Source organism: Triturus cristatus, chromosome 2_2 (genome assembly GCF_964204655.1).
Source record: "Triturus cristatus chromosome 2_2, aTriCri1.1, whole genome shotgun sequence".
In the NCBI taxonomy this organism is placed as follows: Eukaryota; Metazoa; Chordata; class Amphibia; order Caudata; family Salamandridae; genus Triturus; species Triturus cristatus.
Window position 1 is genome coordinate 316,810,621 of NC_140582.1, and position 26,795 is coordinate 316,837,415.

General features: G+C 47.1%; 1 protein-coding gene across 5 annotated transcripts in view; it reads right to left on the reverse strand.

Moving 5' to 3' along the window:
• SEC24B (SEC24 homolog B, COPII component) overlaps window positions 1-26,795 on the reverse strand; it is a 678,312-nt gene that overhangs the window by 262,633 nt on the left and 388,884 nt on the right. For all 5 annotated transcript variants that reach the window (XM_085641377.1, XM_085641376.1, XM_085641375.1 and 2 more), the window contains one exon: window positions 5,508-5,683. In XM_085641377.1, coding sequence (XP_085497503.1) covers window positions 5,508-5,683 — 176 coding nt within the window. The remainder of the gene's footprint in view (window positions 1-5,507; window positions 5,684-26,795) is intronic.

The window sequence follows — 26,795 nt, forward strand, 5'->3', positions numbered from 1 at the left end:
TGGGTCCTTAGCCAAAATTTATACCCCTCTTTGGTGCCTAGCCTTGTTTGATATATTGACATTGAGTGGAGGGCGGCTTGGCACTTACCCTCTGTAGCTCCCATTTGTAATTAGCCCACGTGGGAGCCACTAGAATAAGGGTGAGAGACGTCTGCCTGAGTTTCTGAACCAGAAATGGAAGAAGAGGGAGAGGCGGAAAAGCGCAGGCAACGATTTCTGACCAATTCATTCATAGGGCATTGCCTTTGGATAGAGGGTGTGGGAACCTGGAGGCGAAGTTTTGGCATTTTGTTTTCTCTAATGTCGCATAGAGATCTATTTTTTGGAAAGCCCCACCTGTGGAAGTATGGGAGGAGGACTTGAGGGTGGAGTTCCCCACTCGTGGACTTGTTGCCGCATCCTGCTGAGGAGGTCGGCAAAGTCGTTGCCTGTCCCTGGAAGGTATTCTGCTAGAAGTTGTATTTTGTGATCTATTGCCCAACGCTAAATGGTCTGAGAGAGGCGTGATAACTATAAAGAGTGCCCCCCCCCCCTCATTTTTTAACATAGTACATGGCTGTCATATTGTCCGCTCTGGACTAGGATACCTTGCCTATAAGATGAGGTAGAAATACTTTCAGTGCTAGGCGAACAACTAAGATTCTGGTGTTTGCTGTCCCAAAGTCCCTGAACTGTTAAATGTTGTAAGCGCTTCACCCTATAAGGGATGCGTCCACTGTTAGCTCAATCTGTAGGACAGGGCTGACAAAGGGCTGCCCGTCTGATAAGTTTTGTGTGTTCCACCACTGCAGAGAGTGGTGGGTGCGGCTAACTACCAACACTGCATCTTGTAGTTGGCCCCGAGATTGATTCCACTGACGTGCTGAGCACTCCTGTAGGAGACGCATAATTAATCTTGCATGAGGTACTATGGCAATGCATGATGTCATCATCCCCAGTGGCTGCATGAAAGTTCTGACTGTTAGATACGGATTGGTATGGAACTGTGGTAGCAGTGTTTGGAAATTTTGAATCCTGACTGTATTGGGATAGGCTAGACCTATTTGAGTGTTGAGCACCGTTCCTAGATAAGGTTGCAGCTGTGAAGGTTGAAGATGGGATTTTTGTGCATTGACTGTAAATTCCAGCTGATGTGGAAATTTATGGAAGTTTGAGTGCGTTGTAGACACTTATGGTGTGCGTTTGCCTTGATAAGCCAATCTACGAAATATGGGAAGACATCAATCTATTTTCTCCTTAGAGGAGCTGCTACTACTGGTAAGCATTTGGTGAATACTCTGAGCGCAGCGGTGACTCCGAATGGAAGCCCTTTGAATTGATAATGCTTTCCTGCTATGACAAATCTGAGATATTTGCGATGCACAGGGTAAATAGGGATGTGAAAATATGCATCTTTTAAGGTTAGTGTTGGCAAAGTCGTCTTGTTGAAGTAGTGGAAGCACGTGTTGAAGTGTGACCATATGGAAGTGTTCTGATAGTATGTAAAGGTTTAAAGGCCTGAGACCTAAAATTGGCAATAGAGAAACCTCCATTTTGGGTATTAGGAAGCAAAGTGAATAAACCATTGACCCTTGATGTAGCATTGGGACTGGTTCTATAGCTCCTTTTCTTAAAAGAGCTTGAACTTCTTGTTTGAGCAATTGTTGGTGCTCCAGAGACAGACTGTTATGCAAGGTGGGACATTGGAAGGATTGCTGGTGAGCTCCAGGCAATAACATTGTTGGGTAATGTCCAACACCCACTTGTCTGATGTTATTGATTGCGAAGTGGGAAGAAACTGTTGCAAAGGTCGCCCAACAGGTGTAGATGGTTGGGGGAATTGTTATGGAGTCACTGCTTGTTGAGAAATGGGGAGGTACGGGTTGGTGTGCCATTACCTCTACCTTTAAAGTTATTGCCTCTATATCCACCTCAGTAAAATCATCTAAAGGGGTAGGATTGAATTTGGGGCCTGTATGAAAATGTGGAGGCATCTGTGAATGTGGTTCTTGAACTCCCCCTAAAGAATGAGCGACAAAAGGAACTTCTATTAGAGGGTGTCTGAAGAACCCCCATTGAGTTAGCCACTTCAGTATCCTTTTTCATCTTTTCCAGTGTTTCATCCACTTGTGGTCCGAAAAGGTGTTCTTTATCAAAAGGAGTATTTAAAATTGTTTGTTGGACTTCTGGTTTGAAACCAGAGATACAAAGCCATGTGTCTCTTCTGAGGCGAATGCTGGTGTTGACTCCTCTGGCTTCAGTGTCTGCATCTAGTGCACACCTGATAGAGGAGTTGGAGATTAATTTTCCCTCTTACACTAATTCTTGTCCCTTTTTCTTGCATTCCTCTGGGAGGTATTGGATAAATTCTTCCATTTTGTCCCAGTGGGCTCTATAATACCTGGCAAGCAAACCCTGTGTGTTATGAGCCAGTGATTGGCTGAAGGAGCAGCCACTCTTTTGCTTGAGGCCTCTATTAATTTAGAGTCTTTGTCTGGAGGTGATGCATCAGCTGTTGTTTGTGAATTTGATCTTTTACCAGCATTAGACACTACTAAAGAATCTTGTGCAAGCTGACCTCTAATAAAAACTGGGTGAGATAGTGGGGTTTTTTTTTTTTTTGTCAACAATAGGTGTTATAATGCGTGTTCGTGTGGGGTCCTTAAAAATATCCTCTGCATGACGCATCATGCCTTTTAACATTGGGAGAGACTGTGATTTATGTGTAGCCCCTAATATTTCTAATGGACTGTCTTCTTATAAGGCTTCTTTATGTAAAGTGACCCATGGTATGTAGCTGCTCTGGCTATTAACTCCTGATATGATGTGTTGTCATTGGGAGGTGAAGGTTTAGCAGGATAGAGATCAGGATCTGTGTCTCCTTGAGGGTCTCCATTTCTAATCATGCCAAGGGTCTGGTGGTGCTATATAGGTGTCATCCCCCGCCCCATCTGCATCAGTGTGAGTAGAACCCCGAGGTGAAATGTTTAAATGGCTTCTTAGTGAATAAGGTATTAAAGTACAGTGAAGATGGTAGTGGTGGGGAAGGAGGTATAGGGTGGAAGGGACTGGTAGTAATGTCCTTTTTCTTTTTTAAAGGAATTTGATATCCAGTGTACTCTAGAAAAGGAATCTTCTTTTGGACGGTGGTGTTAGCGCAGGTTTTGTTATGTGCTCAGTCTCTGGATGAATATGAAGCTTTTTCTGTTTTGGATCCAGTATCTTGCGCATTGTTTCCAGAACTGGTTCTGAAAGCATTGGATGAGCAGGTTTATTTTTCGGTACCAAAATTTTCAGAGCCGAACCAGTCTTCTCTTTTTTGTCCATCGGAACTGAAGTTTTTGGAGCAGTAGTGAAGTCTCGGCTCGAATCAGAGCCGGAAGGCTTTAGTTGTGCTTTCGGTACTAAGCCGGAGGGTGAGGCATTTGAAGTAGCATTTCAGTGCTTAGCATGGATAGATGGCAGTGGTGGCCGGGAAACCTTTTGATTGGTGGAAGCAGGTTTTTGTGTCGGCAAAGGGGTTTGGGTACTCAGCTTAAACATCATGGGACTCCAGTTCGATTTCAAGCTCTGAATGGGAATCTTAGAGAGAAAACGTTTCTTCCTCTTCAGCTGCCAATGCTTCCACATCTTCCTGTTCGATATCTTGTGCTCCGAAGAGGTCGGGAGTGTCTTCAATGCTCTGCCTCTGCCAGACAGTCTCCAAGGTCTTTTTGGATCGAAAGGACAGACAGGTGTCACAATCTTCTTCTCTGTGCTCTGGGGAAGAACCCATGATTACATACTTTGTGAAGGTCTGTACGCGGGTACATCGATGGCAGAATTGAAATGGAGTCTGTTCCATCAGCAGTTTTTGGAAAAACAGTTCAGAGAAACCCAAGTTGCCTGAAAACTGATAGAGGGGTACTCATAGAGTCACTGATGTTTTAAGACATCGCAATACAAACAGAAAAGTTCCCCCAAAAGAATAAACAAAAGTGAATAGAGAAAATATATATATTTTTTATTATTTCTAAGATTTTATCAAAATTCATAAAAGTAACAAGTGACAGCAAAATATTTTAATGTACATAAATATACAGAGTCCCACAAACACACACTCAATACATACTAACAACCACACATACAGCCGTACTCCTACACTCTCCATACTCAAGAGAAATTCACGATTTGTGATATGGTCAGAGCTCAAATTCGTTAACATTCATGATGCAAGATACAAGATGGGCATCAAGTAGCCAATAGTCGTTCATGTGTCTTCTTGTTATAGAAGGTGGAAATAAATGGAGGCACGAGGTTCTCCAGCGCCAACGCGCGTTTCGGTGTCTAACCCAATATGGGTCACCCCTTCATCAGGGCGGTCAAATCAGTTGTGGGACACAAGAATAGATGCGCCTGAATAAAGGGCATCTAAATTAGTCAACAACGGTAAAAGGATCGGTAGATAAAGGGCTCAAACATACAGAGTCAAGGAGCTTCAATAGATACAGCTGAAGGATGAACAACACGGTAATCCGACTCCACTAGAGTGGAAGTTCAAAATATAAAAGGATAATTTTGGCATTTGTGTCCAATCTACAAAGGGAATGGCGCTCACAGGCACGTATTCAGAGGAATATACAATACATCCTCACTTCAATCTCAATCACGGCGGCCATGGTCCTCCTGCGGCGTGCTGGGAGCAAGGTTCCCGTAGTGGATCAAATCAGCTGTTTTGATTGTCTTGCATTAGCCAAGATGTTATATAGATCATTTTAGGTTTTGCTAAAATGATCTTTATAATATTTTAACAATATAAGGCCTTTCTGCCAGCCCTTTTTATCCATGGATTTGTTGTTGTGTATTTCCCATACACAAAATACTTCCCTCCAATGCCAGGGATCACAATGGCAATGTTTATGGTTTGAGATTAATAAATATGTTTGGTTTTAGCCAATTTGTTTTATACTAGTGAAGGCCTGGCAACTCCACAATTAAAAAAGATTTACAAATGCCATGACAAAAACTGGTGACTCTGCCTATTCTTTTTTTCAATATTTTTTTTTAATCCCACTTTGTTGAGATACTGGCACACACCGCATCGTACGGAGAAGATCTATTCTAATATACCCACAGCGTCTCGTTAGAAAAAAAAGAAAACTTGAGCACCACAATTAATATATCTGATATATGAAAGTTTAGGTCTGGAACTTCAAACTGTATATAAGTCAAAGAGATTCTACTGAAACCCTGCCTTGAAGAAATCCTTCTTTACCAATGTGCACATGAAATAAAGAAAAAATTAATGGCCTTACACAAAACACATTTTTAAGGTGTCGCATCAGCCCAAAAAACAATTTCACACACACACATAATGACAAAGGAACTACCCAGATGATGTAAAGAAATGGTCTGAGACTTCAGTACCTTTAATAAAGGAAGTACATTAAATATCATCCCAGTGATGCTAAGAAAAACAAATAAGATATCCCCTCATACTATACAAGCTGTCATAAGATAAAACATAATATATATTCTCCACAGCGTACCTGCTTTAGAAGAGCCAGGATGAAAAGAGGAAACAGTTTTAGCGAGATGGGCGCTAGAAGGGTAGATTGCTGCCTGTGTGAAAGTGTTGAGCTGTATGCTGATAAGGAGTCCACAACAGCATTTAGCAGGGCATCTCTAGCATCAGATAAACTTGATGAAACTGAACGATCAACAGCTTTGAATCAAAAAAGAAAAAAAGCATTACTATGTCACATGCAAATCACGTTTGTGGTGCCAAAAATAAAAGAGCACTTCACAGATACACCTTGATGGATTATTACTTACTGACTGAAGGTAATTCTAATTTGTTGAAATCTACTGCCAATCATAAAATAACACTCCATTCTAATTTTTTGCTCTAACTGTAGAAAAAATTATTTTCTTTTAAAAAGGTTTTGCACTATAATCAACCTCTCCAGAAACTTGGTGTATAAACCAAAATCTCTTATGACAGCTTAAATAATATGTTAATGAAAAATATTACATATTGGGTTGGTTTGCCATGCTACATGATTAGAAAAGAAGAGAAAGGTAGTGACAAGAATAGGCTTTGCGGAACAGTTATAACACATCACTGGTAAATTCAGCCGTCACTAACATGACTGTGCTCTAATCCAGCAGCTGCAATCAAATATCGGCATGCAAAAAAATATGGAGACACCTGGTCCTAATACTAGAGAAAGGGATCCTGGCAAGGAATGTATTGAAATAGAACACTTAATATGTATGCGTGGGGAGAGAACTCTATAGCGAAAATAGCATACAAAAAGAAGACAATATAGAGAACCCAAAGTACTCGATCAATAAAATGAGTGGAAGTGAATATTGTTAATATTTTACCCATGTGTAGTGGTGTGGCTTATGTTAAACCATTACAAATGTCTTCATTAGTATTTGAGCATTACATGCTAAATAAAAAATGCAGATACATTTTAAGAGAATATCCTTCATCTTGGGAACCTTATGTAGCTTCTGATGGATAATGACATACACTAGAAGCTCACAACTACTACTAGATTTGCTCTCCCCACATACTTGCCTTTCCCACGAACAGTATCTCAGAACGTTTTATAGCAACACTTTAATAACAACAAATAAATTCAGAAAGCAGTGCCCTGCTCTTTGCATATGGACAACAGCTGCTATTAAACACCTGTGGATAGTACTTTTTCAGCCTTTAGAAGAAAAGGTTGGGGATCTCTGACAACGGCATACCTTTAAAAACTCAAGATTTAAATAGATCAGTTGTGAGCTTTACAGAACAAGTGTTAGCCCCTAAGAAGAAATCTAATAGCAGGGGGTTACGTTTTGAGTTCTTAGTGCATGTGCCACTAGTGCTTGTACTAGTTCTAAGTTGCTGTAGCAGGCGTCTGTGTGTCTTCTGCAACACTTCTTGATAGTTCAAACGTCCCTGTTGGATAGTAAATGTCTGGTGATACAGAATAAACAAGAATTTGCAATGCAATAGGTCTCGCATTTATGCAAGTTTAAGCTATTGGCATTGTAAATGACAATGACTATTTTTGTTGTTTTTTAAAACGTAAATAAAAGGCATTGTCATTTACAATGCCAATACCTTAAACTTACGTAAATGCGAGACCTATTGCATTGCAAATACCTGTTTAAGTGTAAAACTGAGTGCAGCGTCGCTTCAAGGACACTGCGCTCGTTTTTTTTTTCTTTCTTTCAAACCTTAACACTGAGCGCAGTGTCCATGAAGCGGGTGCCGTACTCCGTCTTGAAGAAAAAAAAAAAATAATCCAGTGCGGTGTCCTTGAAGCGGTGCCACACTCAGTTTTACAGTTAAAAAAACAAAACAAACAGAGCGTGGTGTCCCTGAAGCAGGCACCACGCTTACTATAAAAGTAAAAAAAAACATTAAACAGAGCGCGTGTCCCAGAAGTGGACCACGCACCCAGTATTAAATTAAAATAAATAAACTAAGCGTGGTATCCCTCTGGATACAAATACAAAAAAAAATAGCAGCCGTCATAGTCCCCATAAGTGGCCATAATCAAAATAGAGCTCACCCACTAGATAAAGCAGACCGTGTATGGAGCCAGGTAAAAGATTCAGTCGTCTTGGGCAGTTACAAGTGGAGATAGGGCGGTTACAAGGAGGGACTAACAAGCCTTATAATAAATTGGAAGCAAGCATTTACCAAGGACAATGACATCAGCCTATCAAAAATATGGGCGGAGGGACGGCGAGGCTTACACAGCATACTCGATTACTGCATGCCTCGCAGAGCGAGCAGTGCATGGGCGCTGCTGCAAGGCTCGACCTAAAAAAGAACTGATGATCAAGCCCAAGTGAGTTAGCTTATCAAGATGTCTCATTAAGTCTAAAGAACCCAGGTCTGGAATGGCAGCCCTGGAGTCACCCCGGACTCTGCTTTTAAAGTGTTTCAGAAGCCTCTTGTCTGGTGCTTGAAATATTCAAAAACACGGTCATGTTGTCCTCACAGACCACTCAGTTGAAAACATGAACTGACTGCAAGTTATGCCAAATAATAGTATTTGATTGGATACCTAATTCCTACATTATATACTTGCCTAAACGTGTATTTGTTTTATCCAAGAGCTGTCCTTACAAAATTGGAAACAGCAGTGGAAAGTGTTTAAAAAACAAAGAAAATAAATAACAACTACAACGAACAGCAAACTCCCAAAAGACAATGTTACATTCCCTCAGTAAGAATATTTTTAGTGGATACCTAATCTTTATGTAGATTCCACATCTTATGACTTACCCTTCCAGGTTTCTGACGAGACCAGAAAAGATTTTCCGAAGCAATATCTCTCCCACGCCACTAGGTGGTGCCATGCGGCTTCAGTTTCAGCTCTGACGACAATGGAGTCTAAGTGCCAACCAGTGCGCTGGTGGCCTCAGATCCCTACAACAAATTGGCTTGAATAGAGACAAATACAGCACATAACATGTCTGCAAACCTTGGGAACTTTCAGCACTAACTCAAATGTGAGGAGTGAGGAATCTTCAGGAGGCTTATGTATCCACCAGAAATATTGTTGAGGAAGGCAAGTAACTTTTTCTGTTGGATACATCAAACTACATATTCCACACCTCATAAATGAGTTCCAAAGTAATGCTTCCCAATGATGTGGGACTGAGAAGTGTTGGTTATTATTATTATTATTAATTTCTATAGCGCTGAATCACCCCAAAGTATCTCTGTGCTTAGGACGGTGTCCTGCAGCCAGACCAGAGGGACTCCTAAAATAAAGGTCTTTGATAGCTTCCTGAATTGAGAGAGGCTCTGGCAATCGCGAAGCTGGAGGGGCAATTAATTTCAGAGAGTAGGGGCAAGATGTGTAAATGCTTTGCCTCCCTTACGAGCCTTTTTAATTCTAGGGGTGCAAAGGAGTAGCTTGGAGCCCGATTGAAGGGGCCGTGGGGGGTGTACTTGATAAGCTTATCAGACAAGTAAGAAGGCCCCTGTCCATTAAGGGCTTTATAAACAGTGCAGCCTTATCTTAAATTTCACCCGCTTTCTCACAGGGAGCCAGTGAAGTTTAGGAAGTGGGATAGAAGCCGTTCTGGGCGGGGCATTTGCTACTAGACGGACAGCCGTGTTCTGTACAACTTGTATCTTGTTTAAGGAGGCTTTGTTGGCCGAGGCTAACAGTGCGTTACAATAGTCCAGACGGCTTAATACCAGGGCTTGCATCAATGTTTTTTTAGTGGAGGAAGGTAACAGGGGGAAGACTCTTCTGAGTAAGCTGAGTGTGTGGAAGCAGGTGCCAGCAGTAGTAGTGGCGTTGGCATAGAGTGTGACGTTCTGGTCGATCCTGATTCCTATATTCTTGACCCCTTCCTCATGAGAAGGGGCCTTGCCCAGCTCCTCCGGCCACTATCTGGGAGTCCAGCTTATAGCTGCTCCTCCAAACAGCATGATCTCTGATTTCTCGGCGTTCAGTTGGAGGAAGTTGGTCCTCATCCAGACAGCAATGGTCTTCATGCCCTCAGAAAGAATGAGTTGTATATCAGATCTGTTTTTATCAAAGGTGAGGAGGAGCTGGGTGTCGTCCGCGTACGAGATGGGACTGAACCCTAAGTTCCTCATTAGTTTGGCCAAGGGGGTAACATAAATGTTAAAGAGAGTAGGGCTAAAGCAGGTGCCCTGCGGTACCCCCTTGGTAACTTTGGTGGTTTTAGATCTAAAGGTCCCCAATGTAACCGTCTGGGTTCTATCTGTAAGAAAGTCTGTCAACCATTTTAATGCAGCCCCCTGAACTCCAATGCCCTGAAGTCTCTCCAGTAGGATCTGGTGCGAGATGGTGTCAAACACCGCCAACAGGTCAAGCAGCACCAGTAGTGGCGCCTGACCATTGTCCAGGGCCATTCTGATGTTATCAGGTACCTCAATCAGAGCGGATTCGGTGCTGTGTTTGGCCCGGAAACCTGACTGGGAGACATCAAGGCAGTGAGAGGTTTCAACAAAATCAGAGAGATGTCTGTTTATGTGCTTTTCGAAAAGCTTGCTCTGAAGGAGGAGCAAAGATATGGGACGGTAATTGGACAGCTCAGATGTGGAGATCTTAAGATTTTTACAAATGGGTTCAACTTGAGCTGCTTTCCATTCTAGGGGGAGTCTGCCTGTCCTCAAGGAACTATTAAGAATGGTACAGAAGGGGGAGGAGCCAAGATGGCGACCGGGACGGCAGCGTAGGCTCCCGGCTCCGTGAACCTCCGCACCCCGCACAGATATCCTGCACGAGATCCTTAGCCTGCGCTATCTACCCGTGTTGGTGAACGCGAGCGGCAACCGGCCGTGTGACCCCGAAGTTTCTGGCAGCGGTACCGCCGGAGAAATGTCCGTCTGAAGTTTGCGGCCTGCGTAGCCCCGGAGCCGGGACCTCGAGTGAACGCCGTGGCCGGGCGGCAGTGCAACAACAACGGCCTTTGGTGACTGGGTGGGGTCGGACTACCGGAGTGGTGCGAATGTCGGACTGCGCTTCGCCGTGGTCGCTCCTACCACTAAGCATAGCTGAACGAGTGCGTGCCCGAGGTGGCAACTCCAAGACTCTCCGGTGATTGCTTCAGCCTTCGCCGGTGAGCTGCCCGGACGCCGCCCGTAACCTGTCCCGATTCTTGCGGGCTGCTCCCGGATTTTCGCGGGCGCTGGTCCGTGGTGGGGACGACTGTGGCCCGTGACCACACTCCGGACACATTGTTTGCCTGCCCTCGGAACCCAGTTACCGGTGCCATGGAACCCGAGGCGCTTGTGTCTGAGCCCCGGTCCCGCTCTGGGATGGATCTACCCGGCGGCCATTCTGGTACGCCAGAGTCCACCATCCTGTACACCGGGTTGCAGCAGGATTGGGAGGGTGCGACTCTGAGGAGCGTAGCGGAGCGAGCGCCGGGAGCTGTACTGGGGTACAGTGACCTTCTCAGGGCTCTCGGTGCCCTTCACTCCACCCTGATTCACGGAGCCTGGGTGTTGGGGAGCAAGCTTGATGGAGTGACATCAGCGTTGGAACAGTTGCCGCCTGCCTATCCCCAGGTACACTGGGACTTCTCACGCTGCGCACGGGGGGACATTGTCGTGGCCGCCCCTGTAAATAGTGCACGCCTGGACCCTCCGGACAGTATATTAACGTGCGATCAGCTGGCTGTGGATTTGGTCTGTTCCGGAGATTTCGGACCTGAGTGGGGGGTGGTGGCCTTGTCCCGTGCGCGGTCCCCGACGACCCAGGCAACGTCCAAGCAACGGTCGCCTGCCCTGGCTGATTCCGCCTTCCTGGGCCTGGTGTGCAGTGTAAATCCTGGCTCGGCATCGGGAAAGACGATCCTCCCTAGAGCTGACTGTGTCGATCTTCAGAGCCCTCTACCCTACCTGTGTGTGTCGCTTCCTGAGTTTTGTTGGACACTTCTCTTCGTGGTAACATTGGACATGGCACTGGGACGGGGGGTATGCATGGGTGGGTTTGCAAAGAGTGGCCAAGGATGATGCTGACCCTTCCGAGGTGGTCACCTATTAGGCGGGCGGGCTCGGGAGTTGTGTGCTCTTACGGCATAACTGATAGTGAACCAAGCGTGTAATGCTCCTTACTCCTCTTTGACAGGGTCGATTTTGTGTTCATTATTGTATGCTTTATGGGAAACCGTGTGGTGCGGGAGGGAGAAACCGGGGGCGTGTTTTGTAGGCCCTCCTCCAGTTTATTAATACTCTTTCTGCCCCCCCGTCTGGTGGGGGCTCTTTTCCCACTTCTTTTCTCTGTTTCTTCTATATTTCGGGTCTGGTTCCGGGGCGACAGGCACACTGCTGGGGGGGGGGGCCGTACTCATCTGCAGAGGTGCAGGGTGGGGGGTTGGGGGGGGGGATCCTTTAGTCTTTCACCTCCTTTTTCTATGGCCTCTTTTTCCTCTCTTATTTTCTTTGTCTTTTCTGGGATCAGCATGGTAGTACTCCTTTGTTGTTAATCACTGCTGTTTCCGGAGTGCCATAATTTCCGTGGAGTTTCCTGGGTCTTGGGGCAGGGGGTTGCAGGCGCAAATGGCCGTGTCATTCCTCCACATCCTGAACTTCCTGTTTCAGCGCCATAGCTTACATAGACTGCTGTGTATTGTTTACGTTTATCGTTCTGCCTGCCATTTTTCGCTGCTGGGAAACTGTTTGGCACCTGATCCTTCCATCCTTTTCTATTATAAAATGTAAACCTTTATTATCCTGGTTTCCTACTTGGGCTGTTCAGAGACTGAGAGTATGTTAGCGTCGAGATTTTGCTCCCCGAGGTACTGACTGTGATATACCTGCTTTTATTATTCTGATTGTTTAGCGGCCGGCCCCGGGGGTTGTAGGCCCGTATGTGTAATTGAGTGAAATGTCAATAAAGGTTTTCAAAAAAAAAAAAAAAAAAAAAGAATGGTACAGAAGAATGTGGCTAACAGTGCGGAATTTTGCGCGAATAATATCTAGGGGGGAACCAGATTTAATTTTGGTAAGGAGAGAATCAACCTCTAATGGAGTGAGTAAGGGAAAGTAGCCAAGCTGCGAGGTATTGTTAGTGGAGACAGGATATACTGTTGAAGGGTGCAATGAAATTTCATTGGATGAGATCATTTTCTGGTAGATGTCTTCGATATTCTGAGTTAGAAAGGAAGCTATATTGCCGCACAGCAGCTGTGAGGGGGATTCCGCAATTTCGCAAGCCCTGGGATTGGTGTAAGACTTCAGGATCTGATAGAGGGTTCTAGAATTGTTGCCAGCTTGCTCCAGCTGATGAGATGTGCAGCTTGCGAGCGGATTTTATATTTTTATGATAGGAGGACAGTGCGGCTTTGTATCTCTCTTTGTCTTGTCCATTGTGCGAGTGTCGCCATATCTGTTCCAGTTTTTAGGTCTCGCCTGAGCCAGCGCATGCGCTGCTCGGGCGAGACATTTAGTGAGCGGGCTTTAAAAAGTCTACCACAGCTTTTTGTGTGGCATACTGCGTGCGGTTACGTGCACAGGCACGAGTAGAGACACCATCTGGCTTTCCTCTCGTTCTCCCTAGCACGTGCGCCTCGCACACTCTTTTCATTTTCCGCCCGTCTCTCCGCCCCTTCACCGCTCCCTAGCGTCTTCTTCGCCACGTACTCATCTGGCTTTCCTCTCACAGACCGCGAGCGATCACTTTCACGGCCGCATCACTTTCACTGCCGCGCAGCCAATGCTTGTTAATATATACTTTTGGCTTTTGCGGGAGTAATTTCCCCCACCCCTGCCTCCCTCCCCCACGGTCCCTGCCGCCGAACGGGCTCTCAGCACCTTAATAGCAAATACATTACACCTATCAAAGGTGGCCGTACGCACCAAACATTAAATCTAACTGTTGTTTGGGTCACCTATGGTGCAACATAGGTATGCTGTCTTCATACCGGCTTCGACTGACCTTCGGCAATTTGGTAAAAATGCTTTTTCTTCCAGGAGAACTGAAAGAGCAGTGTGGTGTGCGCAAAGACACGACATAAAAGACTAAGTGCTGGCCTGGCGAGATCGAAAGAAGGTCGTAGTCGGTCTTTTTGAGGAAACAGTAAAGTAAACGCATTTGGCAGACCTGAGAGCACACGTCACCATGTCCTTGCACTGGTGGCTGCCAGGCACGTCAGCCTCTAATGGCGGCACCTCTGTTGCAGAGCTGTGCACGTCACATTTGTCTTAAGTGTCAATTCCAATTGCATTACTACACGGCAAAGGCCACAAAGAGCACAGGAGAGCAATCTAACTTTCCTGGGGTCAAAGGTCAGTTCACATGCCCTTCCACCTATCAACAAGTCAATATCAACAGATTTGTCAATTGATTTCTCAGGCACAGTTGTCATCCATATTTTCTTAACACATTCTCTTTCCTAGGCTTTGTTTCTTTCCTTCACCCTACCCGTCACCTTGGACTGCTTTCTACCTCCCCTTCTTTTACCCCTCTTTTTCCATTCTCTATCTTTATCACGCTCTCTCTCTTCATCTTTCTCTTCTTCATTTATCCTTTTCTTCTCCCTTCATGTTACACTTTTTTCATTCTCCCCTTCCTTGCACAATCTTTATTTCATAGAAATACAGCTAATCTTTATCTCTGACTCCTTTCTTCTTCCATTTTTTTGCCTTGCCTTAAAACTCTCTTGCATCTTCTGATTCCTTCATTCCCTACCTTTCCAACTCCATGTTACCTTTCAGGTCTCCTCTATTTCCTTCCATGTGTCTCCTAATTCAGTCTTTTCCTCCTTTTTATGTTGTCAATCCTCCCTCCAATTTAAAGCTGCATCCCTTCCCTCTTGCCTCCTTCCTTCTCTGCTCTTCCTCCCTTTATTCCAGCCCTTCCCCTCACTTCTTCCCCTTTGCATTCTTTACTTTCCCTTTGAACTTTCTTTCACTTTACCCCACATTCTCTTCTACACTCACTTGTATCTTGCCTCCATCCTTTATCTCATCCTTCTTACTGTACCTATATGTTTTTCTTCTTCTACACTCTTCGTTCTTTCCTTTCCCCCCCTTCCACATCCCCGCTCTGCTGCTGTAAACCATAAACTCCGAGGCTGTGAGAAGCTCCTTGTGCATTTTTGATTTCTACAAAATGGCTCTGAGGCCCTTTCTATGCCAGAGATCCTTTAGGATAGGTAAGGTAGGCCTGGGCAAAATGTTAAGTACGCCCGAGTAACAGGAGTCATTTCAGTAACTGTGCGGTGCTCTAGTGATGCGAAATTACTGAAATACTCTTGCTTGAGTAACTAAGAGTACAATGGGGCAAAAATCCCACCGCAGGAGCACAGGAACAACGATCTCAGAGAGGGCAAGCGACGGCCGGCTACTGCTGCTCGTGTCCTGTAGCATTTAGTTCTATTTTCTTCGCGCAAAATGCACCCTCTGGTACATTTCTGGAGCAAGGGTGCATTTTGCCCTAAAGAAAACACCACTAAATTTAGCATTTTGCTTCCCAAACAATTGCACATAATCACAAGTAATTTAGGTATTTAAGCTAGAGAGGATTACGCCAGTTATTCTCACCCCTAAAGCATGGGTGGAAGTACCATCCTGCCAGGTGAGGTGCCGACTGCATTTTAGCCACTTTTACCCTTTAGAAACATCCTGCATACTTACAAGTGCCCCATAAGATGCTCCAGGTATCTGCATGCAGGGGCTGCACAAAGAAAATGCCCCTATTCTCAGGACAGAACCCGTCTCAGGCTCGCTGAGTGGAGGTTCGCTCGTTTGTGACATTACTATTTTTGGAGTACAGCCTGATCCCCTCAGGGCTGACATATAATACCCAAACTCTAAAATCCAACAACATTATTTGCTGACAGAGCCTGTTCCAGCACAAAGAACACGAGCTAGATGTCTGCACACTTAAATTCCTTCAGGGGTGACATTTGTGTGAGAGTGCCACTTGTCCTGAGGGGTGCATGAGTTTGGAAGAGATCAGAGAATCTACGGCACAATAATACTCTGCTCTAGAGTCTCCCTTTGCTTCTAGGAATCCAAAGAGGTAGGGGTGCCATCAATGAGGTAGGGATGCCAACAACCTGGTACCATCAATGCAGCATGGCCTCTTACCAGCAGGTGCACCTGCCCGCCCAGTCCTAGGAACCAGCCACTGGTGCCTGTCATTACGACATGTCCTCTTACCAGCAAGTGCACCTGCCCACCTCTAGGAACCAGCCAGTAGTGACAGTCATTGTGAAATGGCCTCTTCCCAGCAGGTCCACCTCTAGGAACCAGCCAGTGGTAATCATCATTGTGAAATGGACTCTTACCAGCAGGTGCATCTGTGCACCACTAGGAACCAGCCAATGGTGACCATCATTGTGACATCAGTGCTTAATTTGAGCCGGTGGTTTCCGGTGTTCGGCAGTCTGCCACAAGGTGGTGCTGTCTGGTTAATTTAGAGATGACCACAACAGTTACTTATTAATTCAATATACATAACAAGCATTTGCAATGCAATAGGTTAGCATTTGCGAGAGTTGGAGCTATTGGCATTGTAAATGACAATGCCTTTTATTAATTTGTTTTGAAAACCTGCAAGCGGTGCATAAATGCGCACTTTGTACATATAGTCCTTGCTTACGAGAAGCAAGGCTGGCAGTAAAAGAGACTGCCAGCCTTGCTTCTCATATGCATGGGCTATAAGTACAAAGTGCTTGTTTACGCACAGCTTGCAGGTTTTCAAATGCATAAATAAAAGGCATGTCATTTACAATGCCAATAGCTCAAACTTTAGCAAATGCGAGACCTATTGCATTGCAAATGTTTGTTTACATTGGCTCTTTTCAGTTTGTAAAGCAGGGGAGTACCAGCTAGTGGGTGTGAGTTTTGGAGAGGGGGTCTGTGGCTTCATAGGGGCTACATTATCTAAGGCGGCTTGTATAATAGAATTAAAATAAGCTAGCTGTTCCTCTACACTATAAGTGCCAGTTTTGGTGTTCCAGGAGCAAAAAGGGGACAGGAATTGGTCGGCTTCAGTTTATGCCAAGGTCTGAACCAGCATGTGGCATGAGATGTAGGGGTGGAGAAGCTTCTGGGACTCATAAGTTGGAAATTCACCAGAGAGTGGTCAGACCAAGTCAAAAGACACGTTTCCCCGCAGATGATATTCGTGGAGTTGGATAGAATAAAATCTAAGGTGTGCCCTGCCGAATGGGCAGGGGCATTGTTGATCTTCAAGAGACCAGTGGAGGCCAGGTCTTTTAGGCAAGCTGAGGCGTCAAGATTAAGGGCGTTCTCACTGTGGATGTTAAAATCCCCCAGGAGTAGGAAGTTTCGGGTGGTGATAACATGTGGGGAGATAAATTCCATCAGTTGGCTAGTAAAGTCTAGTAGCGGACCAGGGGCACAACTGATCTAAAATAGAGATGGATATGGATTCCTTATATTTTAAGGCTATTCCACCCCCTGCTCCTCCTGTCCGGTCTAGTTTTTGGATTCGGTAGCCATCCGGGAGTGCCATTGCAATAGAGGGGCTAGAAGAGGGCTTGATCCAAGTTTCAGTGAGGAATCCAATGTGAGGATCATTTTCTGTCAGGAGATCCCATATATTTATAGCATGTTTAGGGAGGGATCTGACGTTAGCTAAGAAGCAGTTCCAGCCTATGTTAGTGGGTTGGGTCTGGACACAACTATAAGGAATTCTCCCGAGAGACCCAGGTCCTTTAATCTGTTCAGGGAGTAATCTGTGATGCAGAGAATGAGGAGGAGCAATGCTCTGAAATCTGCATTCCCTGCATGAAAAAGGGCCTTCAGGTAGGATGTGTGAATGTGTTAGGAGCTCACAGGAGTTATAGCTATCATGAGCAGCTCGTCTTGTGTGAAGGAGCACCGTGGACTCGCTATATTGCAGATATCTGGGGGAAACTAGCAGGAGTCCTGGCGACGTCCAGGTGCAAACGGGCTTGCCTTAGGCACGCCTTCTGCGTGCGTCCGCTGCGTGTCTCACCAGCCATCAACTAGAATAGGGATTCTGGACACTAGACCGTTACCCTTGTTTGTGGTCTCTGCCGGAAATGCCCCTGGTCACGTCCGTCAGCACAGCCTCCCTCCACTCATTTGGCAAGCCTGTGTTGGACGAGGGAGGAGTACTTGGATGGCGACAGGGAGTTAAGAATTAAAAGGATGTGCAATTTAAAATCACTTTCCTAAGATGCAGCGTATTACAAGTGCAGAAGTGCTTAAAATAAAATGCTGCTTAATTGTAGTACCGGGAATTCAATGTGGCACATGGAGAGAGGCTGGTAAAGGTCTGGCTTTAAGCGCGTCCACTGCGCGTCTCACCAGCCATCAGCTAAAATAGGGATTCTGGCCACTAGACCGTTATTCTCATTTCCGGTCTCTGCCGGAAATGCCCCTGGTCACGTCCGTCAGCTCAGCCTCCCTTCACTCATCGGGCAAGCCCGTGTTGGACCAGGGAGGAGTACTTGGATGGCGACAGGGAGGTAAGAATTAAAAGGATGTGCGATTTAAAATCACTTTCCTAAAATGCAGCGTATTACAAGTGCAGAAGTGCTTAAAATAAAATGTGACGTAATTGTAGTACCGGGAATTCACTGTGGCACGTGGAGCGAGGCTTGTAAAGGTCTGGCTTTAAGCGCATCCGCTACGCGTCTCACCAGCCATCAGCTAAAGTAGGGATTGTGGTCACTGGACCGTTACCCTCGTTTACGGTCTCCGCCGGAAATGCTTCTGGTCACGTCAATCAGCACAGCCTCCCTCCCTCCACTCATCGGGCAAGCCCGTGTTGGACCAGGGAGGAGTACTTGGATGGCGACAGGGAGGTAAGAATTAAAAGGATGTGCAATTTAAAATCACTTTCCTAAGATGCAGCGTATTACACAAGTGCAGAAGTGCTTAAAATAAAAAGCGGCGTAATTGTAGTACCGGGAATTCACTGTGGCACGTGGAGCGAGGCTTGTAAAGGTCTGGCATAAAGCGCGGTTAATCAAAGTTATCATGCAACACAGCTTGGGCAAAGTACCTCTCACTGAGTGCCTGAGATGAGAACAGCTGCGCAATAATGAACGTGTAGCGACCCCTGAATAGAGCTGTAGAGACAACCATAGTTAAATTGGGCACAACTGTCTTGATATTGATAAGGAGGATGTCTGTCAAATGGGCACAGGGGAGATACCACTGCCATTGATGAGCCTACAATGATCACAGCAGTTGAAGCCCCTGTCCCGGCTTACAATGATGACTGCAGTTTTGATTCCCACCAGGAATCAGGGTTAGATATGATGGGGACAGGGCCTTGACACATGGGATCCTCCTAGATTGCTCTTGGGCAGTCAGCTGTCTTTGGATGTCCCTCAGTCCCTGAAGCAAACTGGGCCATTCTCCTCCTGGGAAGTCTGATCCTGTAGGGCCAGGCAGACGCCTTTCCTCTGGCAGCTGGCCTGTTCTAGGTGCTTCAGGCATACCCACAACTCCACTAGCAGAAAGTGTAGACTTCAAGTGATGTCACCTCACCTCTGAAAGACTGCCTGTCATGAAGTCTTAGTTGCACAGCAGCTCTTTGAAAACTTAGTGGAGCACTCCCTTGCACTTGTCATAAAGGACTTTGAACTGATTTAGGTAAAACATTTATACACAACTTCTAGTCGGGGATAAGAATCCACTGTCTCAAACTGCAGAAACACATACAAATCTAAGGCCGTTGTGGAAAAACAATCGCTGAACATCCAACAACAGCATTAATGGATGAAGTGGTGCTACTACGATGGCAAAATACTACTTCAGGATGTCATACACGCTGACGGCTGAAAGAGTCTATCACGAGAGAAAAAAGTTATAGCATTGGAGCACTCTAATGTTAGACATTAATAAAGAACAAGTTACTTACCTTCGGTAACGCTTTTTCTGGTGGATACAGTATCTGCCTGTGGATTCCTCACCTTGTGAATATCCCCTGCGCCAGCAACATTCGGAAACTTTTGTAGCAGTCCACGCCGGTGAGGTCTAAGACGACGTCACAGAGACACGGCTCCGCTCGCGACTCCGCTGACGTCACCGGCTCCATAAGAAGACCTCTTCGGCGTGATGACGTCAGTTCTGCCCTTTTTTCCGTGCCTTCGAGGCATACGGACGGACTGACAGCAATATATACACAGGATACAGAGTACATAATATACAAAGCAACACACACAGCGTGGAGAATAAATAGGAAGGCAAAAGAGATAACACTGCATTTGACAGTAACAAATACATTTTGAAACACCATCATCAGAATTGTAGGTATACAAGGGTGGACAACGGGGAGGCGGATGGGTCAGTGAGGAATCCACAGGCAGATACTGTATCCACCAGAAAAAGCGTTACCGAAGGTAAGTAACTTGTTCTTCTGATGGATACATCTGCCAGTGGATTCCTCACCTTGTGAAAAGATTCCCACAGCAGTCCCACTCCCGGAGGAGGGTGTCCACCCTTCTATACCAGAAAGTCCTGAAGGACGGAACGAGTAAAATGTCCGTCCCTCCTCACCTCGGAATCCAAGCAGTAATACTTTGCGAAAGTGTGAAGGGAGGCCCAAGTTGCCGCCCTACAAATATCCTCCACAGGAACACCTCTAGACAAAGCAGAAGTGGAAGACTTAGCTCTAGTGGAATGAGCCCTTAAACCCTCTGGAGGTTCCTTACCGGCCAATAAGTAGCATATCTTGATGCACAAGACAATCCATCTGGAAAGGGTGCGCTTGTGCACCGCTCTGGCTTTCCTGCATCCAACAAAGCCCACGAAGAGCTGGTCATCAACTCGAAAGTCCTTTGTCCTGTCAAGGTAGAAGCTCACCGCCCTCTTAGGGTCCAAGCGGTGAAGCCGCTCTTCCTCCTTGGAAGGGGGAGGGTAGAAGGTAGGGAGGGTAATGGATTGCCCCAGATGGAAAGGAGTTACCACCTTAGGCAGAAAAGCAGCCCTGGTCCGGTGTACCATTCTTTCAGCATGAATGGTCAAGAACGGGGGTTTTGAACTCAGAGCTTGAAGCTCACTTACCCTCCTTGCCGAGGTTATCGCAATGCGAAAAACCGTCTTGAAAGGTAACAGTCTCAAGGGACACTTGTGTAAGGGCTCGAAGGAGAACCCATCAGATAAGTTAAGACCAGATTTAAGTCCCATTGAGGCACAATAAAAGGAGTAGGAGGAAACTTGTTTGTAAGGTCCTTTAGAAATCGTAAAACAATAGGCGATTTAAACAAGGATTTCTGATCTGGCAAACAAAGGAATGTCGACAAAGCCGATAAGTAACCCTTTACAGTGGCTACAGCAAAACCTTGCTGAGCAAGAGAAAGGGCAAACTGTAGAATGTCAGAAAAACGAGCCCTCAAAGGATCAATTGACTTCTCCCCACACCAGAGCACAAACTTAGACCACCTATAGGAATAGATAGATTTGGTGGAATGACGTCTGGCAGACAAAATTACATCTACAAGATCTGGTGGGAGAGAAAAAAAATTCAGGTTGCCTTGTTCAATCTCCAGGCATGAAGGTGTAAGCTCTGGAGGTGGGGGTGTAGAACCTGCCCCTCCGAATGTGAGAGGAGGTCTGCCCTCAGAGGGAGACGGAGCGGAGGGCACGAGGAGAGGTGGAGAAGATCTGTATGCCACACCCTTCTTGGCCAATCCAGGGCGACCAATATGACTTGGGCCAGGTCTTGGCGAATCTTCCTCAGAACCCGAGGAATCAAGGGTATGGGAGGGAACGCGTAAAGGAGATGTGAGTCCCATCTCAACTGAAACGCGTCCCCCAATGCTCCCTGCATCGGATACTTGAGACTGCAGAAAGACGGGCAGTGAGCGTTCTCGTGAGTGGCAAACAGGTCCACCCGAGGGGATCCCCACATCTGGAAAATGTGATGAACCACCTCTGGATGAAGCCTCCACTCGTGGTCGGCGGAGAACTGCCGACTGAGACGGTCTGCACGCACGTTTAGAACTCCGGCCAGTTGATTTGCCAACAGACAAATCTGCTGATCCTGAGCCCAGGACCAAAGACGCAGAGCCTCTCTGCAGAGACAAAGAGACCCCACTCCTCCCTGCTTGTTGACATATCACATCGCGGTAGTGTTGTCCGTCAGGACTTGGACTGACTGACCGCGAAGGGAAGGGAGGAAGGCCTTGAGTGCCAAACATATCGCCCGCAATTCCAGGAGGTTGATGTGAAGCAACCTTTCCTCCGGAGACCAAAGACCCTTGATCTCCTGATCCCCCAGATGCGCTCCCCACCCTAAAGTGGATGCATCCGTAATCACCGTGGCCACAGATGGGGGTAGATGGAAGGGCTTTCCTTGAGACAGATTGCCCTCTACACTCCACCAAGATAGATCCGCCGCAGCTTCTCTGAAGATCCTCACAGACTCCCTGAGACATCCTTTGTGTTGATACCACTGCCTGCGGAGATACCACTGGTGCGCCCTCATGTGCCAGCGTGCATGGTTGACCAACAGAATGCAGGAAGCAAACAGACCGAGCAGACGAAGGACCTTCAGGACTGGAACGACCGCTCCATTGTAAAACAAGGGAATCATTTCCTGTATGTCGAGAATCCTTTGTGGAGGTGGGAATGCTCGACACACAGTAGTGTCCAGTAAGGCCCCTATGAACAGGTTGCGCTGAGAGGGCACCAGGTGAGATTTGGGCACGTTTATCGAAAAACCCAATTTGTACAACAGCTGAGTCGTAACCTGCTGTTGATGAAGCACCTTCTCTGGCGACTCTGCTTTGATCAGCCAGTCGTCCAGATAGGGGAAAACCGAAATCCCCGACCTTCTGAGATGGGCTGCCACCACTGCCATTACCTTCGTGAAGACTCGAGGTGCAGTAGTAAGACCAAACGGAAGGACCGCAAACTGATAATGTTGCGGCCCTACCGTAAACCGGAGATACTTCCTGTGCGACCTCAGGATGGGGATGTGGAAATACGCATCCTGCAAGTCGATCAACACCATCCAGACCTCCTGATTCAGCGCTTGAAGAACCTGCGCAAGGGTGAGCATCTTGAACTTCTCTTGCTTCAGATAAAGATTCAAGATCCTGAGGTCCAATATTGGACGCAATCTGCCGTCCTTTTTCAGAATCAGGAAATACTGGGAGTAGCATCCCTGACCCCTCTCCTGCTCAGGAACCACCTCTATCGCACCTTTTTTAGTAATGTCAGGACTTCCTCCTGTAGGAGGAGACGGTGGTCCTCTGAGCAAGCCCCTTGACAAGGAGGGTAATTTGGAGGGAATTCCCGAAAGGGAAGGACGTACCCATTTTCTACAAAATCTAGAACCCAAAGGTCTGTAGTAACCGATTACCAATCTTGTAGAAAATGGGTAAGCCAGCCCCCCACAGGACCAACATGATCCAGAATGGTGGATCTAGGGCTGCTTTGCAGTGGTGGGAGGGGCTGGAGGAGGAGGAAGAGGAGGAGGAGGAGGAGGGCTGTCGGCCACGAGTGCGACCCCTGATTCTACCTCTGTAACCCTTATACAGAGTGCTTTGCTGCTGCTGCTGCTGGTGCTGAGGCTGTCTGTATGTACGAAAGGTAGACCTTCCGAAGCCCCTGTACCTCTTGAATGAGCCTCTTGGTTGAGTCTGAAGGCCCAAAGATTTAGCCGTGGCCTTACTCTCCTTAAATCTTTCCAGCGCAGCATCCGCTTTCTTGCCAAAAAGACCAGAGCCATCAAAAGGCAAGTCCACGAGCGTTGACTGGACATCAGGGGAAAACTCAGATGATTTAAGCCATGCACTCCTCCTGGTGGCAACAGAAGATCCCATGACTCTTGCCACCGAGTCGGCTGTGTCCAATCCACTCTGGATCACCTGACGTGCCGCCGCCTGGGCATCCGAAAGGATCTCATTATAACCAACCCTATCCTCCTCAGATAGTTTTGGGGCTAGCTGTTTAGCTGAGTCCATGAGAGCATGTATATAACGTCCCAAGAGACAGGTGGCATTAGTTGATTTGAGAGCCATGCTGGCCGAAGAAAAGACCTTCTTGGCCGACTGATCCAGCTTTTTTGCTTCTCTGTCGCTCGGGACCTGAGGAAATTAGCCCGAGGATTTTCTTGCACATGCACCCTGCACAACCAGACTCTCAGGGGACGGATGAGATGTTAAAAATTCCGGGTCTCCCGGAGCCGCCCTATACCTCCTGGCTATGACTTTGGAAACTGCCAGAGCAGAAAAGAGTTTACGCCACACCTCCATCATGAACTCGGCAGAAGGTAGCTGCAGATCTAAAAGTTCAGCTGCCTTTCTTATAACGGCATGGTATGGCGCCACATCCTTCGAAGGGGCATCAGAAGGAGGAGTAATCTCCCATTCGGGTGACATGTCCAAGCCACTAGCCTCCTTCAACTCCTCAAAAGCATCGTCCGACTCCATGAGTTCCCCTTCTTCTACCTCCTCCATAAGGTATCTTTGCTCATCCAGCACCCTCTGAGCCTCCCTCCTAGACCTGATTCTGACAACCGGCGTCGGCGGCGCCGTGATCGAATCAGACGGCGTCGAACGTGGATCCACAGGGGCAGCCGGCGTCGAACGGGGTTGAGTCGGCGCCGGTGAAGAAGGGAGCGGCGTTGATGCGCCGGTAGATGCCAAGACGGCATCGCCGGAAAAAATGGAATCAAGGGAGCCTGAGGATAGGCTTGAGGAACTCCCAAACTGAAGGCCATAGGACCCATAGGACCCGAAGGTGCACCAGAGGGGTACATGGCTCTGGAGAATACTCCATACATCGCATTAAGATAATGCGTGGGGTCCTGACCTGGTCTAGGGAACGCAGGATATTGCCCAGGCATCACCGGACTCGGGCCTACCGGCGCCGACGGTGGAGTCAGTGGAGCCGAAGGATCACCCGGGGCTGGAGACTCCTCACACGGAACCGGGGACAAAGCCGGAGAAGGAGCCGGAGAATGTTCCGGTGAAGCCACAGGTGACGACATGCCAACAGGTGAATCCGGAACGGGCGAGGGAGACAAAGTCCTTACGGCTTCGGGAGGGCGATGTCGATCACGGAATCGCATCCTTATCCGAATGACGCCGAGACGAATGCCTTCTCTTCTTCTTGTGCTTCCTGGATTTGGAAGCATGCCCCAAAGTCGACTTAGACGCCGACCTAGATCTCGACCTCGATCTTGACCTCGATTTTCTACGGCCTCTCCTTTCTTTCTTCATCCTCGCGATGAAAAGCTTTGCTTCCCTCTCCTTGAGAGCCTTGGAACTCATCTTGCGGCAGCAAGAACATCCCTCGACATCATGGTCCGATGACAGGCACCACACGCAGTCGTCATGCGGCTCAGTTATGGACATGTTTTTCCCACATTCACGACATGGCTTAAATCCAGAAAACAAAGTAACCAGTATAGCTACAGAGAGAGTCCCGAAATCCGTTGGCGTCGACGGCGCGGAAAAAAGGGAACTGACGTCATCACGCCGACAAGGTCTTCTTATGGAGCCGGTGACGTCAGCAGAGTCGTGAGCGGAGCCGTGTCTCTGTGACGTCGTCTTCAACCTCATCGGTGTGGACTGCTACAAAAGTTTCCGAATGTTGCTGGCGCAGGGGATATTCACAAGGCGAGGAATCCACTGGCAGATGTATCCATCAGAAGACCAAGGTTCTCAAATTATTCTTGTTTAAACTGTGATTGTATTTGTTCAGAGAACAATCAGGGGGCAAGCTATCTATACAGCCAACAAGTGATTCCTCCCAATCAGATTTCCTCAAAGAGAAAAAGATCAGTGGTGGCTCCAGTTGTAGTGTGAAATGACAAGGTCTGTGCGGTTCATCTGGTCGCAACAGTGCTCTTTACAAAGTTAAAAGAATGTAGTCAGACCTTTGGGTTCCGCCTTAATTGGGAGCTATTCATATAGAAAAGTTCTTTTTTTTTGTTTTTGTTTATTTATTAAGCATTTTTGTAACAGTCAAACATACATAATACAAAGTTACAGTTTGACAGATTCAAGGCATCAACACAAAGACGGACATACTTAGCAGTGGTACAGTGATCTTAAATGGCTGTAGTAGCGTAGTCCCGGGCAGTCTCTGATGAACAAGAGCAGGAAACAGGGCAGTTGCCCACATGGGTAAACAGAGAAAGGGTCACGCGCCAGCTGTAATCTAGATATTAGTCATTAGTAAGGGAGAGCAAGTATGAGGTAAGCGGCCCCCAGATATCTCTTGGTCTGGAGGTTGCCGGTAGTTCCTCCGCATAGCATGTAAGCTGATCACGGCAGTATGCTAGGTCCTGCAACCACAAGGTGGCCGTGGGAGCCAATCGGCTCTCCCAACAAAGAGAAACACGTCGCTTAGCCATGAGCAGGGCAATGGAGACTAGTTTTTGGTGAGCAGGGCGCACCACCGCTCCAACTCCCAGCAGGCATAACCGCGGATGGCAAACAGCGGCTCCTCAATCATCAGTCCAAGCACTCTAATCACCTCACCCCAATACGCAAACACCTTTGGACAGTCCCATGCCAGATGATAAAAGTCTGCCCCCGATGCACCACATCGCTTATAGGCATCAGTCTGGCGGAGCCCGAATTTATTCAATTGTGCTGGTGTGTAGTACATCTGATGTAGATACCTGAAATGCACCAATCGCAGGTTACCATTCGGCGTCAAGCGGCCCGTCAAGTTGCAGCTATCCAACCAGTCCCCCTCCGTGAGAGGTTCCGGAAGTACCTTGTTCCAATTGTCCAGAGCCCTTGACCCCACTGAGTTCCCATCTCTCTGGGACTCCTTGTAGAGCCGAGTCACCAGCCGCACTCTAGAGGTAGTCGTGTAAATCAACTGCAGTGCCCCAAGAGTCGGTGGTTCAGATGGGAAGTACGGATTAAATACCCGCATGGCAGACCGCAACCTCGCTTAAAAAAAGCGCTGCATGGTCGATATCTCGCCATGGGCCGCTAGGCCCGCTGTGGTTATACATTGCCCTCCCGGATAAGCATCCGACATGACGCTGAGTCCCATCTCCGCCAGCGTTCGTAATGTACCTGTTTCCTGAGTCACCGAAAGATCGGAATGATGGAGCAGCAGCATTTTTGGAGCATAGAGTGGCAATCTGTTGGCACGTCGCCCCAATGCCCGCCATGCACCGGCGGTGGCCTGCACCGTATCAAACTCTCCCCCTCTCGTATACCGTGTATGTGTTGACAAGCATCGCTTTAAGGGGCAGAGGATGGACTGCCCCCGCCTCCACCGCCACATGCGGGATTTAGGCCGGGTCATGTTGCCAATAATAGGCATACTGCGCCTGGGCGCAGATTTATATACAAAAGTTCCATGCATTATCAGTCAATGTTTTCCACAATGTCAACTTTTC